This window comes from Jaculus jaculus, chromosome 11 (genome assembly GCF_020740685.1).
Source record: "Jaculus jaculus isolate mJacJac1 chromosome 11, mJacJac1.mat.Y.cur, whole genome shotgun sequence".
Lineage (NCBI taxonomy): Eukaryota > Metazoa > Chordata > Mammalia > Rodentia > Dipodidae > Jaculus > Jaculus jaculus.
The window spans coordinates 23,582,662-23,601,229 of record NC_059112.1 but is presented as its reverse complement, the minus strand read 5'-3'; the positions used below and the strand labels follow the sequence as shown (position 1 = coordinate 23,601,229).

The 18,568-nt window shown below is 47.9% G+C and overlaps 1 protein-coding gene across 6 annotated transcripts in view; it reads left to right on the top strand.

The window, feature by feature from the left end:
• Positions 1-1,780: 1,780 nt before the first annotated feature.
• The window catches only part of Limch1 (LIM and calponin homology domains 1), a 398,796-nt gene continuing 382,008 nt past the window's right edge, over positions 1,781-18,568 (top strand). For 3 of the 6 annotated variants that reach the window (XM_045130438.1, XM_045130436.1, XM_045130437.1), the window contains exon 1: positions 1,790-1,939. In XM_045130438.1, coding sequence (XP_044986373.1) covers positions 1,844-1,939 — 96 coding nt within the window. In that variant the 5' untranslated portion in view covers positions 1,790-1,843. Of the gene's footprint in view, positions 1,940-18,568 lie in introns of all 6 variants that reach the window. The other 3 variants (XM_045130435.1, XM_045130434.1, XM_045130433.1) reach the window with 2 other exon arrangements.

Here is an 18,568-nt window from a genome sequence, read left to right as displayed (position 1 = left end):
CAACGGCTGTGGCCTTGGCACAGTGATGGTGTCCATCTCCAGGGCTTCAAGGAGGGCTGGTCAGCTAGCATTTTCTCTTCCCAAGCCACTGTTCTCCTCTTTTTTGTTTTTGTTTTTCCGAGGAAGGGTCTCATCTCACTCTAGCTCAGGCTGACCTGGAATTCACTGTGTAGTCTCAGGGTGGCCTCGAACTCACGGCGATCCTCCTACTTTGCCTCCCGAGTGCTGGGATTAAAGGCGTGCGCCATCACACCCATTCGCCTCTTTTTATCTGGGCAGATATTGTGTGATCTTATAAAATTATTTTATTTATTTCTTTATTTGTGGGGAGAGAGAGAGGAAGAGAGAGAGAGAGAGAGAGAGAGAGAGAGAGAAAGATGGGGTGGAGGGATGGCTGCCCCAGGGCCACTAGCTGCTGCAAACGAACTGCAAACACATGCGTCACTTTGTGCATCTGGCTTTAAGTGGGTACCCAGGCCATTAGGCTCTGCAGGCAAGTACTTAACCACTGAGCCATCTCTTCAGCCTTGCAGTGATCTTTTGATTTATCTGATTATTGCCTGCCCCTCCCCCCTCTGTCCCTTCCACCAAGTCTCTTGAATGTGATTATTTTTTTCCAGACAGGGCCTCATGTGGTCTCCATTGATCTGGAACTCATTATGTAGCTGAGGATGACCTTGAACTTCTGCCTCCACTACCCACACCTCAATAATTGGGGGTTACAAATTTCTGCCGTGCTGCAGATTGAACCCAGGGCTTATGTGTGCAGCGTAAGCTATACACATCCGCAGCCCAAGGATGACTATCTTGAGGACCAGGACTTTGCAGATTTTTTTTTTTTTAATTCTTTCTTTCTGGCTTTCATCTGTGAACCCCCAGAGCCTGACTTGGTGGTTGGGTCCTGGAATAAATTGCTAGAATGAATCAAGAAACTAGGGCCCAGGTAGCTTGCCTAAAAGTCCTGAACTCCGCCCCTCTCCCCCTCCTCGTGCTCCTTTACAAAAAGATCAGGTGGGACTGGAGAGATGGCTTAGTGGCTAAACGCTTGCCTGTGAAGCCTAAGGACCCTGGTTCAAGGCTCGATTCCCCAGCACTCACGTAAGTCAGATGCACAAGGTGGCGCAGGCATCTGGAGTTCGTTTGCAGTGGCTGGAGCCCTGGCTCGCTTGCGCTAGCTCTCTCTCTCCCTCCCTCCCTCTCTTTCTCCCTCTTTCTGTCAAATAAATTAAAAAAAAAAAAAAAAAAGATCAGGTGGTTGATCCCAATGCTTCAAGGTATGGTCAAAGCACTAGGGTCCCCATCCCCAAATCTGTGACTGGGAGGCCAGCAGGTGCCTGCGTGTCCTTCTGCCTCCTCCGTTTCTCCAGGTGCGGCCAGATCAGCCATCCCCGGGGGGAAGAGACTGGGAAGCCTTGGGCCTGGTGCGGGGACCTGCACGGTGCTGCCCAGTCCCTCTCCGGATCCTGGTGACACCAGACGTTCACTAGAGGTTATTTTTAGCCTGGGTGGTGGTGGCGGCGGGGGAGGGGGGGATTGCGGAGCGGCCAGGGAAGGTGGGGAGAGGGAGAGGGAGCCCGGGGCCTGCGGGGCGCTCGCTCCCGCCGGGTGTCGCGGCGTCGGCGTCCTCTGGCGGTGCGCGCCGCTGTCCTCGGGGACCTGCGCGGGCGCGCGGGCGGGCGGGGGCGGGAAGCCGAGCGCAGCGGGCGGGCGGGCGGGCGGGAAGGGGCGGGGAGCGCGCTCCTGCGGCGGCGGCGGCGGCGGCGGCGGTGCTCATCCCGGCCGCGCAGCGCTTGGAGCGGACGGACGGACAGACGGACGGACGGACGGACGCCGGGCTTCGCAGATGGCTTGCCCCGTTCTCGGTCTGGAAGCCTTGCAGCCCCTGCAGCCCGAGCCGCCCCCCGAGCCCGCCTTCTCCGAAGCTCAGAAGTGGATCGAGGTAGGTGCTGGTGACCCAACCTGTCCTCCGCACCCACCACCATCTCCCTCCCCTCCACCCCGGGCACCTCTCCAGCCACCGTGCCAGCTGCTCCGGGTCGCCCTCCGCGCGGCCTCCGGCTCACCGCGATGCCCAGGCGTCTTGGCATGGGAGCCCTCCCCACCCACCGCACCCCCACCCCGGGGAGGGTGAGCGCGAGTCGGGGCTCACTGCGGTGCGCCCCGGGACGCGAGGCGGTCCCCTTGCGCCTTCATCCTGGCTCGCCGGACTCGCAATCTCAGCTGGCTCTGAAGGGAGCCAGAAGAGTGCTTGCAGGCGCCGCATTTCGGGGTGTGTGTGTGTGTGTGTGTGTGTGTGTGTGTGTGTGTGTGTGTGTATTGGGGGGGGGTTGCCCAGCTTCCTGCCTCACGCTCCCGTCTCTTGGCCTCCCTCCTGGCCTCTTCCGAGCTGGGTTTGGCGGTTGCATACCCTCCCGGAGCCGCCTGGCTGCTGGCACCGGTTCGGGTGTGAGGTTGGCAAGGAGCACCCGGCGGGGAAGGTGGCAGCGGAACTGCGGGACCCACCTGCGAGGTCACGGTCCGCAGACATGCTGCCCAGCGGGTGATCGCAGGGTGGGCTCCCGGGGCGGGCCGCGCACCCGTCCCCGGCTGGCACAGTTCGCTTCTCCGGTGTAACTCGGTGGCAGGCCAGGGAAATCACTGGAGCTCTGGCTCGGTCCAGGAAGTCTAGCTAAGGTGATCCTGATTCACGATGTCTTATCTGTAGACTCAGCTCGATCGTCCTGCGCTGCCGGGGCCTGCCAGCTCGGCAGGAACAGAGAGGATACTTGGAGAGAGGGAGCGGGAAAGGTGACCCTGGTGGTCCACGTCGTTAGCTTGTTTTGTCAAGTGGACAACCTTTCTGGTGCGAGGTCGATGGATTTGCCGTCCCCCCCCCCCCCGTTTCCCCAATCCCAGGACACCCAGCTCTCTTTGCCTCGTGGTTCTAGGGAGGAAGTGTACGGAGCTTCTTAATACTTAAATTGTCACTTATTGACGCCACCCCACCCCGGGGACACCGCCGCGGATCTGCTCCCCGGGGTGACGGAGCTAAGACACTGCGGATTTAAATGTGCAGAGCTGCCTGCAGACGCGGCTGTCACGCCAACGCGACTGCAAAGCTCCGGCCACAGGCCTGCCACCTTGCAGATGGCTAGCCACCCCTTCGAGCTAGCGTTCCTCAGAGTTTAGAAACATCTATTTTCAAACAGAGTTGAAGGAAAACAGAAGGGGAGACTAGGATCTCCCCCTGCTAACAGTCTGGGCAGGTGTGTCTCTTATAAGAGGGTAGTTCACCACTAGATGCAAAAAAGCAAAAAAAAAAGAAAAGAAAAGAAAAGAAAAGAAACCACATTGGCTTTTTATTTTATTTTTTATTTTGGATGTATGGCCGGTGCGCTCTCTGTACTGCAAACGTGGGCTCAGGGGCTCCAGAGAGAGGACATTTGTAATTACTGGTTTAATGGAGTGTCGAGTGACTGTGTCTTTCAGGTTCTTAAACTTGAAAAATCTCCCCGAGTGATTTTGGATATGGGTGGAGGGGAGGGAGAAGGGAAGATATAAGAACAAAAGAGTCTTACTGTTCTTTTCTCCAAGGGCAACTGATCCCAATATCTTTAGTTTCCAGTAACATTGACATACTCTGGTTTTAAAAAGTGGAGGGTGGTGTCCATTACGTATAAGAAAGCACACAGATCTGAAGCGCGTGAGTTTGGGCACGTATATTACTACATCCCTTTCTAGCGTCTGGCACCTCCCAGCTATGGGATATTTGTTTCGTGGTACCACATTTCAGGCTAAATATAATGCAGGACCAGAAAGAAGACCAGCTTCCATAGCCGTTTAAGAGCAGGAAAGAGGCCAGCCTGAGACTACATAGTGAATTCCAGGTCAGCCTGGGCTAGATCAAGACCCTACCCCCCAAAACAAAAACAAAAAACCAAACCAAACCAAACCAAACAAAACAAAGCAGGCAGAGCCCCAGTAGGCCCTAAACACATTTTGGTGTGATTCTTAATATTTATCCCTTTAGCTCGATAAAAGAAAGTGAAAACCCCTCATAATGTGCTCTTGGCTTTAGGACCGGGCTGCCAGGCGCACTCGTGTGCATTATTGAAGCGGCCTATCTCCTTTCCACCGCGGTGTTCGATTTCATAGAAAGGGGAGTTTCCCCTGCCAGGCCATATAAAAAGGTATTTACTCCAGGAATAGATAGGCACCTTCCCTTTCCTTCCCAGGAGGTTCCTCTTGAAATGCAAGTGCCCAAGTGCCACGTCTGCAAACAGAGAGTCCAGGGCACGTAACAGATGGTTCTGCACACAGTTGCCTGTGAACAAAGATTCCTGAGCTAATATAGCAATCATGTGGGGTCCTGAGTGCAAGCCTCCCTCCCCCTTCCCGGATTCTTATCTGTACACAATTGCATCTCCACTAGGGGCCCATTGTCTCTGGCAACATCCTCATTGGAAGGCCTTTGTTTTTCTTTTTCTTTTTTCTTTTCTTTTCTTTTTTTTTTTTTTTTTGTTGTTCTGTCAGTGATTAAATTTCCCTCAGCCTTTTTCTTTTTGACTAGTCAGGAACTTTACCCTCTCAGAAAACATTCTCTTGGGTTTAGCAGGTTCATAACCATTTGGCTGCCCGTCTGTCTGTCTGTCTTCCTTCCTGCTGGGGCTCCCTGGAGTCAGGGCTGGTGGGAGAATGTTCACTCTTTTTTTTTTTTTAAATTAATTAATTTATTTATTTGAGAGCGACAGACAGAGAGAAAGACAGATAGAGGGAGAGAGAGAGAATGGGCGCGCCAGGGCTTCCAGCCTCTGCAAACCAACTCCAGACGCGTGCGCCCCCTTGTGCATCTGGCTAACGTGGGACCTGGGGAACCGAGCCTCGAACCGGGGTCCTCAGGCTTCACAGGCAAGTGCTTAACCGCTAAGCCATCTCTCCAGCCCAGAATGTTCACTCTTATTAGAGGCTCAGGGAAGAAGCCATAGGTCGGACCTAGCTTGTTGGGGAGGAATTTGTCAGCCTGGAGCCTTGATTTTTATTTTCTTTCCCACTATTATTTCTTTCCCACTACTTGAGGACCCTGTCACTGGGTAGGAAATTTCATTTAATTGAGGACCCTGCCACTGGCCTGGGAACAAGCCTCCTACCTCCTCCACACCCAACTGCTGCCACAGCAGGCCAAGGTGAGCCCCTCCTTAGTGCTTCAGATGGTCGCACGCTGGACAGGGACAGGAGGGTCACACTTCCAGTGACTTTTTCTAGCTGTGGGAGCATGCTGAGTCCCTTGCCAGGTGTAGGGAGACTCATAAAGGAAACTGCAAACTTCAAGGATGAATTGGCCCCCATCAAGTGGAGGGGGTTCACTTCCTCCCACATTCCTTCCCTAGACAGTCTTCCGAAGCCAGGGGCGCAGCCAGTACGCAGAAGACCTGGCTTCCCAGCTGGCCACTGGGTCTTGGGTCTGTCACTTTTCAGATGACCTTGGACCAGCTGCTTTTTCCTGTCCTTAATGTTTCCAGATATTTTCTTTGAAATATTCCTTAACTTGTTTGAAGCAAAATAACAAAGAGATATTTTTGAAAACATGCCTAAAACAGGATGCTACAGAACAGCTCACTTACCTCAGAGGAGTACTGTGAGTGTCTCATATGTTAATATATTCAAACTGTTTGGCAGCTGGAGAGATGGCCTAGCGGTTAAGGTGCTTGCCTGCAAAGATCCAGGTTCGATTCTCTAGGTCCCACATGAGCCAGATGCATTAGGTGGCACATGCATGTGGAGTTTGTTTGCAGTGGCTAGAAGCTCTGGTGTGTTCATTCTCATTCTCTCTTTCTCTGTCTCTAATAAATAAATAAAAATAAATATTAAAGGAATGGACTAGTGCCTGACTCTTAGCAGGCACTCCTTAAGGGATGATATTATTAATTATTGACATTAATATTACTATTGCTATTCTTATTACAACTGCCACCATTACTATAACTGCTGTTGTTGCTAATAACAACTGTATCTGAAATTTTGTGTGATTTAATTTTTTAAATTCACTTATTTTTACAATTTTATTTTTGATTTATTTACTTTACAGGCCTAGAAATTGAGCATGCTAGGTCAGTGTTATTCTCCTGTGCTAACATCTCTAGATTTATTTGATATTGTGAGGCTGAACCTTACTCAGGAGCCCAGGCTGGCCTAGAACACTGGTCTCCCTGTCTCTGCCTCCCAGTGCTAGGATTATAGGCATGTACCACCATACATGGTAGGAAGCCTGATTTTAAAAGACGTCCTTCAGAACCAGAAGTTTTCAGGATAGAAAATATAATTTATGCTGGAGAGATGGATTAGCAGTTAAGGCACTTGCCTACAAAGCCAAAGAACACAGGTTTGATTCTTCCGGACCCACAAAAGCCAAATGTACAAGATGGCACATGCGTCTGAAGTTCGTTTGCAGTGGCCAAAGGCCCTGGTGTGCCCATTCTCTCTCTCACTGTCTCAAATAAAGAAATAAAATAAAATTTAAAAAGAAAATATAATTTAATTATCTACTGGTTTCACATTGTTATGTCACCATTTATTTATTTTTAAATTTTATTTTACTTATTTCAGAGAGAGAGAGGGAGGCAAATAGAGAAATGGGCGTGCCAAGGCCCTCAGCTGCTGCAAATGAACTCCTGATGCGTGTGCTCCCTTGTGCATCTGGTTTACATGAGTCCCGGGGAATCAAACCTGGGCCCTTTAGCTTTGCAGGCAAGCACCTTAATCGCTGAGCCATCTCTCCAGCCCTACTTATTTATTTATAGTGGGAATCAAACCCAGGGCTCTGTGTATGCTCCACATGAGTTCCTCCCCCCATTCCCCAGCCTGGTCTTACTTTACTGACTCAGGACCAGGGTGCCTGGAGTGTAGTTAAGTTACTTGGATTTGGGGATCAGAACACCTGTAACATATGCTTAGAATAATCCCATCAAAACGTAGAAAATTATTCTTCAATATCATGTTAGATTTTGAAGTGATTGTGTGGTATTTTAGTGAATGCCGAAAGGAATCCTGAATGGCTGCTGTTGCAGACAGTCCGGTATTAAATCATTATACAAGCAGCGAATGTCCCCAAATTCATCTCAAACGCAGCAATGTTTTATTTGCTGAAATTGTGACAACTCCTTTTGTCTCCCTTCTTTTTCATCTTGGTAAAGTGGCAGTCGTTTGTTGCAGGTAGGTGATTCTCATTTTGCTGGTTCTTCCTCCCCCACCCTGCCTCCTGTCCCCACCCACAACAATATTAATCTGTTCTAATCTGTACTTTTTCTCTACGGTGCCAGACACTTGCTGGAGGACCAGATGTCCCTTCAGCTTGGTTTCAGTTGTGATTTGGAACAGGTTGCCAAGCCTTTAGGGAGGGGCTGGAAAGTTCAACCAACTCAGTCTTGCTTCTCAATTTGAGAGGTTTCTGGGCTCCTTTAACTTTAGTCATAGCATGCCCTGGGTTTCACTGACTAATAGTCTTACTTGTGACCTATGCCTTATTTCACATGAGTGGGAACGGTGGCTGGAAGGGTTCACTCCGTGCTCGGCTCATTTCCCCATGTCCATGGAGAATTGCTTCCTTATTTTATTTTATTTGGGAGAGGGAGAGGGAGAGGGAGAGGGAGAGGGAGAGGGAGAGGGAGAGGGAGAGGGAGAGGGAGAGGGAGAGGGAGAGGGAGAGGGAGAGGGAGAGGGAGGGAGGGAGGGAGGGAGGGAGGGAGGGAGGGAGAGAGAGAGAGAGAGAGAGAGAGAGAGAGAGAGAGAGAGAGAATTGGCATGCCATGGCTTCTAACCACTGCAAACGAACCCTAGATGTGTCTATCACCTTGTGCATTGGGCTTATATGGGTCCTGGAGAATCGAACCTGGGTCTTTTGGCTTTGCATGCAAGTGCTTTAGCCATTAATCCACTTCTCCAGTCTGAGATTCCATTTATTTATTTGACAGCGAAAGACGAGGAGAGAGAGGAAGAGAGAATGGGCATGCCAGAGCCTCTAGCCCCTGCAAATGGACTCCAGATGCATGCAGACACCCCCTTGTGCATCTGGCTACTGTGGGTCCTGGGGCATCGAACCTGGGTCCTTTGGCTTTGCAGGCAAACATCTTCACTGCTAAGCCATCCCTCCAGCCCCGAGAATTCCTTTTTTCATTCAATTTTGATTCAGATCTGATTCTGAAGCACAAAGTACCTTGGTGCCACAAGACTGAAAGGTGTTGTGTGGTTGACATCAGGGAAAATTTATAAATAGCCTTTGAGTTAGTTTAGCATTTGGTGGCTAGTTATGCAAGACATTTGTGATGTAATGCTGTAAGTTATATAGTTATCCAAGTTCTCTACCCCTGTAGAGCCTTGAGGACCCTTAAATCTTTTCAAAATTATGATAAGGCTTGTTAGAGTCTAAGCTGTCTGCCTGTTCCCCTTCACTCTCTCCTTCCATCCAGCTCTGGTAATGCTGAGACTCCCAGAACTGCCTTCTGGGGTACAGCTGGGCGAAGAAGAGGGAAGGTCACCTTCCCCTAGCCCACAGCTCTGCATACCACCCAAGCTCCCTTCCTTCCAGAACAGTCTCTCACCTCTTCCCATAAAACCCACTCCTGGGGGCTGGAGAGATGGCTTAGCGGTTAAGCGCTTGCATGTGAAGCCTAAGGACCCCGGTTCGAGGCTCGGTTCCCCAGGTCCCACGTTAGCCAGATGCACAAGGGGGCGCACGCGTCTGGAGTTCGTTTGCAGAGGCTGGAAGCCCTGGCGCGCCCATTCTCTCTCCCCCTCTATCTGTCTTTCTCTCTGTGTCTGTCGCTCTCAAATAAATAAATTAAAAAAAAAAAACCCACTCCTGGGCTCGCCCACCATGCTTCCCCCCCTTCTTCTTTTTTCTTTTTGGTTCCCTTTCTCCCCCTCTCTCTCCCTTCTTTCTCTCTCCTTCTCTGCTATATGTATTCCCATTCTCTCTCCTTTCTCTCTCTCCCCTTTTCCCCTCCTCCTCCTGTCCTTACTCTTCTCTTCTTCCTCCTCTGATCTCTTTTTTTCCTCCCTTTCCCTCTCTCCTACTACAATACAGTCTTAGATCCAAGAAGCTGTTTTTCTTGGTCCTTCATTGTGAACCCGGCGATCTAATGTAGATTAACTCTGCAAATGTTCCACCAGCTCTGATGAGGACAGACGAGGAAGGAGCAGGAAACCCTTCTGGCGAGATCCAGGAAGGAGGAGTGGTCTGAATGGATATGCAAATTAGAGCTAGCAGCCTCTTTCCCACAATGACATTTAAATAGTGTGTGGCTTGTTTGTATACAAGGGCTGCTATGACACCATACTGTCACATGGTAGGAGAACAGTAAAGTCCCACAGATTTGGGAAAGGGGGGAGGGACACAGAATGGGAGGTGGGGCTGGCACTTCTTGCTCCAGCGTCCCTGTCTCCCTGGAAACCAATTGCATCAAGCAAGCTCCAAAAGGGCCCGCTGAGCCTTGGCCACCAAGGAGTTTGGTGGTGGTGGTGGTGGGGGGGATTGTGGGGCATGCATTCCCAGCAACTAGCTGTCTCCCCTTCTGCTCTCTGCTGTCAGATGACAATGGAGCCATGATGCCTACATCTGGCCTTGACTCAGTGGGTGGCAGTCAGTGCTAGGTAGGATGAGGCAGCTCCAGAAGTTAGGGAGAGCATGGAGGTGATGATCACCGCTGGGCTTCTGTGCACACATTATCCCTTGTTAGTGCTCTTCAAAAAATATTTAATTTATTTATTTGATTGAGAGAGAGAGGGCGGGGGGAGGGAGAGAGAAGTCATGCCAAGGCTCTAGCCTTGAAAACAAACTCCAGACATATGTATGACCTTGTGCATCTGGCTGACCTGGATCCTGGGGAATTGAACCTGGGCCCTTTGCAGGCAAGTGCCTTGGTCGCTAAGCCATCTCTCCAGCCCAAGTTAGTACTCTTGTTCTTCTCATTACAGATGAGAACTTGGAGGCTCTGAGACATTAAGTATTTGGCCCAAGGTTACCAGTAAATAGTAAATATTAGAGCTAGGATAGTTATCCAAAGTATTCTTTTATAGTTTTCACAAATAAACACATGTATTATATATATCCGTATATGTTGTATATATAAATATGTATATGCTATGTGTTAGTATATGCCATATATATATCATGCTGTACATTTTGTTATATATATATGCATATATTAGTATGTTATATATACATACATTATTAGCATGCATATATATTGTACATAATACTCTATATATTATATTGGTACATGTAATATATGTGTATATATATCACACACATGTTTTCTGACATCTAAAATTTGCAGTTGAGGAGATGGGGATCAGAAGTACAAGGTCATTCTTAGCTACATAATGAGTTTGAGGCTAACCTGGGCTACCTGAGACCCTGTCTCCAACAAATGTACGTATATACATACAATATGATTTTATATCATGTTCCATTGTTTATTTCTAAGGATGCGTGTACTTACATTGAAAGCAAAGGAAAGTATCTGTTGTGAACTGTGTGGGGTAATATAAGGTGGGTACAGAGATGATTTCAGTGCAGCTAAGTAAGCCAAGGAAAGACTAGTGGAACTTTGCTTTCAAGTGATCGAGAAATATAATAATAGCTGAGGCTGGAGGGTTACTAGATAACACAAGGGAAATAATAGTTCTTAAAAAAAACACCAGAATAACAGAATATTGGCAAGACTTCTGCCAGGACATGAGAGGTTATATCTCTCTGTGCAAGGCCGAATGACGTCATGGCATTCAGGTCTGCTGTGGAAAAATTCCGTGTTTGCAGTATTGAAAACATCACTTCTAGAGAGATGTCCTTGCGCATTGGACCTTGATGGGATAGCTCTCAGCTTCCAGGGAATTACCTTTGGCATCAGGGGAAAAAGCAGAGTGAGTTAGTCAGGTGCTACTCACCTATGCTTAACTTGGCTGAAACGTTTTCCTGCTTGACTTTCACTGCCAGCAAACTCCATGTCTCTATGCTGAGCCCTGAAGCTTGCGCTGTGGGCCCGTTAGGAAAGCCCATTAATTCCCACTCTGCAGTGGTTACTCCAATGCAGCTTTACCTCCTGGTAAAACTTAGACATGAGGCATGGGCCTCACCCACTTACTCTTAAATGGCCATACTAGGAGGTCAAGTTAGCAAACATCCACACTTGCTTTTTGAATAAATGATAAAGATTCAAGGGCTCATGGCTTTTTTATTGTCATGAGACTGAATATTTAAAAATATCCTTAGTCTTCTATTTAACCAAGTGGGTCCATCTGCACCAAATGAGAAACTAAAGTTATGTTTATTGTGATGAGTTCATTGCTATCTTTGCCTTCCCTATGAAGCATTTCTAGCAAATGATATTCGTACAGTTATTTTAGCTGAATATTTTTCTCTAATGGAAGTCACAGTAAAGATCAGTCAAACGGTTTCAAATATGAAATGAGTTATTTGGGATGCCTGGCTGGTTCTCATTTGTAAGTTTGCTTCATTGTAACCCATGGCAAAAAAAAAAAATCTCAATATATGTATGTGTGTTTTAACACAGTTTCTTTCTTGAGACATATATACTGAGCTCCAACAACGCACTCAGCAGAGAGCTTGGACCCAGAGTTAGTGGCTGCAGAATAAGAACGTAGCTCCTGCCCTCATGAAATGCTTAATACATAATAAACACTTAATTATAAGTTAGATTATGTGTTATAAAGAGAAAACACACACAGGGAGTAGTGGGGCATAGAGGCTGAGGCAGGAGGCTTGCTTGTAAGGTTTTTTGGAGCCAGCATGGGTTATATGGTATGACCCTGTTTCAAAAATAAGTGGAAAGATGAATGAATGAATGAATGGTGGGGATCAGTTCTTAAGGTAAAAGTACTCTCCAGGGCTGGAGAGATGGGTTAAGGCACTTGCCTGAGAAACCTAAGAACTCAGGTTCGAATCTCCAGGTCACATGTAGACAGACGCACAGTGACAGAAGCACGTAATGTCGCACATGTACCACAAGGGGCTGCACGCATCTGGAGTTCGCTTGTGGCTGCTGAAGGCCCTGGAGCACCCATTCTCTCTCTCTCTCTCTCTCTCTCTCTCTCTCTCTCTCTGTCTCAAAATTAAAAAAAAAGTACTCTCCACACCGACAAAAATTCTTCTGTAAAAATATTTTGCTTACTTACTGGCAAGGAGTGAGAGCAAAAGAGAAGACGAGAGAGAGCAGAATGTGAGGAGAAAGGCCTCTTGTTACTGCAAACAAACTTACGATGCATGCATCACTTTGTGCATCCGGCTTTATGTGGGTCCTGGGGAATCCAGCCCAGATGGGCAAGCGTTTCACGCAAACACCTTTAACTGCCTAGCCACTTCCCTAGTCCCGGGCAAGGATTCTTAGAGAAAGAAGTATTTAAATGAGGACCACTGTAGGACTCTGAGCAATTAGATTGCTTCTGATTCATTGAGAAAAGGGGCTGAGTGTGTACTCAGCACATGCTTTCATTGTGACCGGGATTTGTAAGAGGTAGGTTAGAAATGCTCTTAAAGTTCTGCAGGTATAGCGAAGGTATGTGTGTGAGGAGGAAATTGAAGTAGGACATATTGAATAGTTTTTTTTTTCCTTTTCTTTTTTGCTGAAGATTGAACACAGGGCCTTGTTCGTGGTCAGGAGTATAAATGCTCTATCACTGACCTACAGCCCTCGCCATTGTGAGTAGACGTGCAGGCTTCTCACAGTAGAGCTGACAAAGTGCTCTATTGGACCCTCCTTTACATCCATGTCACAGAGAAATTAAAGATTAGGCTTCCAGGAGAAATGACAGAGAAGACTTTGAGAGTTATGTTGCAGGACTTCAGGATTAAAACTCTTGGGCAAGGGGCTGGGGAGATTGTTTAGCAGTTAAAGGTGCTTGCTTGCAAAGCCTGCTGGCCCGGGTTCTATTTTCCAGTGCTAATGAAGAACCAGATGTACAAAGATGTATGCATTGCATATAGTGGCAAGAGGCCCAAAGGTGCTCATCCTCTCTCTTTCTCTCTCTCTCTCTGCAAATAAATAAATAGATAAGCATTAAAAAAAAGTAAGCCTCCCTATCCCCAAAAAAGTGTGATCTCAGTTTTCTAATTAAAAGCAAAACAAGGGCTGGAGAGGTGGTTTAACACTTGCCTGTGAAGCCTAAGGATCCTGGTTCGAGGCTCAATTCCCCAGCACCCATGTTAGCCAGATGCACAAGGGGGTTTGTGGTGGCTGGAAGCCCTGGTGCGCCCTCCCTCTCTGCCTCTTTCTCTCTCTGTCTGTCGCTATCAAATAAATAAATAAAAATAAACAAAAGAAGTTTAAAAGCAAAACAAGTGATGGCTTAGCAGTTAAGGCATTTGCCTGTGGAGCCTAAGGACCCAGGTTTGATTCCCCAGTACTCACATAAACCAGATGCACAAAAAGGCGCATGTGTCTGGAGTTCGTTTGCAATGGCTAGAGGCCCTGGTGCACCCATTCTCTGATTCTATATGCTTTTCTCTCTCTCTCTCTAAAATAAATAAATAAAATATATGTTTTTTTTTTAAAGAAAAATAAAGCAAAAAATCTTTTGGGCAAAATGGAAGCTGTGGAGCCTGCTCTCTGCTCCAAGGTGAGCCGTGGCCTTCAAGGAATTTGCCTACTTTCTAACGTGTAAGCAGAGTCATGTTTTGGGTGGTCACCCACACACGTCTTCTGATTTGGGAAGTTCTCTAACTTTCTCTAACATGTGGGGGCTTTATAAACTAATAACGTCCGATACCGTTGGGAAGCCCACATGTCAGCTCTTTCCGTATGGTCCAATTTGGCTGCCAGGGAATTACTGTCATATCACCTTTCCAGGAAACAAAATGGCAAGATGAGAAACTGAAGGCCTTCTGGAAAATTCTTCCTGACATATCTGATTCCATTTTATTGCTTGGAACTTCAGTAATGTGACCACTTCTGGTTGCCAGGGAGACCTGGAGACCGTTCTTATATTTCTGGGCAGTAGTCATGTACAAATAATCTGGGTCCTAATCTTCTGGAGAAAGGAGGGAATGGCACCCAGGGATCCCGCTCCCTTACTTCTCCAGGGACAAATCCTTTAAGAGCTTAAATAAGACTACCTGGGTGGCCCATTCTACAAGCCCTCCAGGCCCATGAATCTCTCTCTCTTTGCTTTACACACTTTGTGTGGAACGTTCACCTCTCCCAGAAATGTCTTATTTCCCTGTAATGAATATCCCGTGTGGACTCTGCTTTCTTCAATAAGCCCTGGAACTCCTGGTGCCAAGGACAGGGTCTTTGTCATTGCTTTGCCCCCTCATTTTGCTCAGCTTGTCCTCTGCCAAGCCTCACAGCCATGCCACCCACAGACCCAGGGAGGCTGTGCTCAGCCAGCAACAATCTCCTGATTGGCACTTGGACTGTGCTGTGACACAGAAAACAGACACTGTTTCTGTCCTGACAGCAAGCAAAGTGTTTTTAAAGAGTAATTTAAAAAGCAGTTCAACCAATTGTTGCCTGGAAACAGTCAGTGATTGGATACTTGGAGAGTGATTCCACTGTTGGGCCCGTTGGTTGGTGACAGAAATTGAAGGAATTATTTAAAGAGCCAGCCTTCCCAGATAGGGCACCCTGGACTTGGAGTTTCTGGCTAGGGCTGGCAGCTGGCAGGTAAACATCTTTTCTTTAAATAAACATGCCTGGCATTCCATTCCAGGATGCTCACCTTCTCTGTCTTTCCTTCCCTCAAACACTCAGCGATTTTTTTTTTATTTGTTCGAGAAGTCAGTGAGCTCTTATTCTTCATAGGAGAGGAAGATTATAGTACATCCATTACAGGGTCCCCCAGCATGAAAAAGCGCTGAAGAAATGTCGTGATTAGTGCTTCCCTGGGTGAGCGCTTCTCAGGTAGGTCTTTTCCCAGGAAGGCCACTCACTGATGTTGGTAAGTGACCGTGGCTGTGACCATGGCCACGACCCAATGTGACGGCTGAGAGATGACAACCTTTCGGCGTTTCCTAGGGAAAGTGAAAAAAAAAGTGCCTTGTGGTGCTGAGCTTGTCATCAGCGGACAGATGTGGTTACCGCCTATTTCCTAAGGGACCTTGGAAGATGTCATAAGTGGGAGGGATCTGTGACCAGTGGAAGCCTGACTCATCCTGTTCTAAGAGGCGGTGGAATGTGGTGACTGATAACAGCGAACAGTGATAAAGTGAATAGGCTGCAGCCAAAGTAAATAATAACAGCAGCGATGATAATAATAATGATGACAATCGTAACAGCCCACACCCTCCTGGACCACTCTTCATGTACCAGTGACCGTCTAGATGCCTTTTTGAGCAAATGAAATGGCAAATATTAGTATTTTATTGATTTTTTAAAAATTTATGAGTGTGCATGTGTGTGTGTGTGAGAGAGAATTGGTGTGCCGGAGCCTCCAGCCACTGCAATTGAGCTCACAGACACGTTCACCACCTCGTGTGCACGCGTGACCTTGTGCGCAGGTGCACCACCTTGTGTAGCTGGCTTACGAGGTTCCTGGGGAGCCAAACCTGGGTTCTTAGGCTTGGCAGGCAAGCGCCTTAACCACTAAGCCATCTCTCCAGCCCCATTATAGAGTTTTAAATGAAAAGGTTGTACTCTTATAGCCCCTGCCCCCATTTTACTGAGGGTCTACCTCTGTGGTGTTATTGATATTCATTGTGTGATCCTAAAGGTCTCAGTAAGTCTCTGGGTGTGGTGTGGGGGGGGGGGTGGGGGAAGCCTGAGGCTCTACCCGCCCACCCTGAGGCTCTTACAACCTTTCTGTCCATTCTTCTGCAATGTTCCCAGAGTCTTGGTGGGAGTGTTAGAAATATGATTTTGTGCTAAATTCTCTGTAGCCTTCAGATCTCTGTTTTGATGAGATTTGAGGGACCACAGAGGCTGTTGCCCCCCTCTAGGGAACTGGTTTTCAGGCTAGCAGTGAGAGCACATCTTCCTTTGCAGTGACTACTGGGCCTGAGCAGATTTAGTGGAGGTGACCTGTGCCACAGCAGGCATCCGGTTATCTACGTTTGATGTATAAATATTAATCTCTAAGAATATGAATATAAAACCTGGGGCAGTGCCTAGCACCAAGGTGCTTCTTTAAAAACAAAATCATTCTTGGGCCTGGAGAGATGGCTTAGTGGTTAAGCGCTTGCCTGTGAAGCCTAAGGACCCGGGTTTGAGGCTCGGTTCCCCAGGACCCACGTTAGCCAGATGCACAAGGGGGTGCACCCATCTGGAGTTCGTTTGCAGTGGCTGGAAGCCCTGGCACGCCCGTTCTCAATCTCTCTCTCTCTGTCTCTTTCTCTGTCACTCTCAAATAAATAAATAAAAAATGAACAAAAAAAAATTAAAAAAAAAGAGTTTGCCTGCAAAGCCAAAGGATCCAGTACCCATGTAAGCCAGATGCATGGCGGGCGGGGGTGCACGCATCTGGAGTTCGTTTGCAGTGGCTGGAGGCCCTGGTGCTCCCATTCTCTCTCTCTCTCTGCCTCTTTCTCTCTCTCAAATAGATAAATAATAAAAGCATTTAAAAAAAATCTCTCTTTTTGCACTATGCTCCTTTTATAGATGGGGAACCTGGAACACAGACACATTAATCTATGTTCCTGAAGCTACACCTCTAATAAGGGGCAGAGCTTGGACTGCTGAGCTTGGGTGCTCTGCACTGTTGTCTTTTCCTCTTGAGCTGCGTGTGTGTGTGTGTGTGTGTGTGTGTGTGTGTGTGTGTGTGTTTGGAGAAAACAACTTTCCAGAGTTAGTGTTGCGAACTCTTTAAAAGCAAACCTCTAGAGAAGATCCTGACCCCAGCCAGGGTGGCATCCAGGGGCTCATGCCTGTCCGCCTCTCTCATTCCCCCCCTGAAATGCTGTTTCCAGAGCATCGTCCCTGTGCAGAGCACTGTTAGTTGCTAGGAAACTGTTCCACATTTCTGGCTTCCAGGCACATTCTCTGCAACTGGAGTGCCTTCATTTTTTTTTTAAATATATTTTATTTATTTATTTGAGAGAGAAAAAGGGAGAGAGAATGGACATGCCAGGGCCTCCAGCCACTGGAAACAAACTCCAGATGCATGGGCCCCTTTGTGTGTCTGGTTTATGTGGATCCTGGAGAGTCGAACCAGGATCCTTTGGCTTTGCAGGCAAACGCCTTAACTGCTAAGCCATCTCTCCAGCCTGCTTTTTTTTTTTTTTTCTTTTTTAAAGGTAAATGTTGTCAGGAAAAGTAGTTAGAATTCAGATGAAAAGAACAGAAAGGACCATAGGCAACGTGTGGAGCTTTTTCCTTCTCCTCTCCACACACCCCTCCTCCATCTCTTTCCCCTTTGCTGGGCCCTGCCTCGGATGGTTCTGGATACAGACATAGAACTGCAATAGCCATTGATAAGGCAAAGGGGGGGGGGAACCCCAACCAAACCTGTAGGTTCCTTGCGTCTCTGGCAGGCACTGTTAGGTTCTCTGTACAGAGGGCGTCTTGTTTGGTCCCGGGTCACACAGCTATCTGCTGCCGGCGCTATCCCAGGCCAAGGTTCACTGATGGACTTCTTTTATGAATTTCACTCTTGTTGATATAGGCAGGCAGGTTGATCAGAAAGCTGATTCCAGATGGCTCCTGGGCACCTAGCTGAGGCCCTGCAGCAGCTGTCTGGGCCATGGGTGCCATGACAGCCGCTGATGCAGCTCTCCATTTGGACGACTCACCTGGCTTGGGCACTGGTGTCTTCTTTTAAAAATTTAATTTAATTTTTTATTTTTATTTAGTTATTTGAGAGTGACAGAGAGAGAAATAGGCAGATAGATAGATAGATAGATAGATAGATAGAGAGAGAGAGAGAGAATGGGCACATCAGGGCCTCCACCACTGCAAATGAACTCCAGATGCATGCACCACCTTGTGCATCTGGCTAACGTGGGTCCTGGGGAATCGAGCCTCAAACCAGGGTCCTTAGGCTTCACAGGCAAGCGCTTAACCGCTAAGCCATTTCTCCAGCCTAAGCCGAGGTGTTTTGAACAAAACAGTTGGCACTGTGATGATGTACATCTGTGTGCGTGCGCGTTCATGTGTGTGAGCGCTGGTACCCTTGTGCCGAGGCACACACTTGGAGGTTAGAGGGCAACTTCTGGTGCCACCCCTTCCCTTTCACCTTGGTGGAGGCAGGGTCTCTGGTTCTTCACTACGGCGGCAGGCTGGCTGGCCTGTGAGCTTCTGGGAGAATCTCTTGTCTCTGACTTCCTTCCCATTGTAGGTGGGCCGGGATTACAGATGCTCACAGACGGCATGGCATCTGACCATACGTGGGTCTTGGGGATCTAAACTCAGGCATATACGTTTGCATGGCAAAGCATTTTATCCACTGAGCAATCTCCCAGCTCTGATTTGCGTTTTTGTAATGCGAATGGTTATGCATGCAGTTGGGAAACAGGAGTGACACTTTATTGGCCATAAATTTCAACGGTTCATGTGAGCTTTTTGTTTTATTTTATTTTTTATTTGAGAGTGAGAGAGAGAGAGAGAGAGAGAGAGAGAGAGAGAGAGAGAGAGAATGGGTGTGCCAG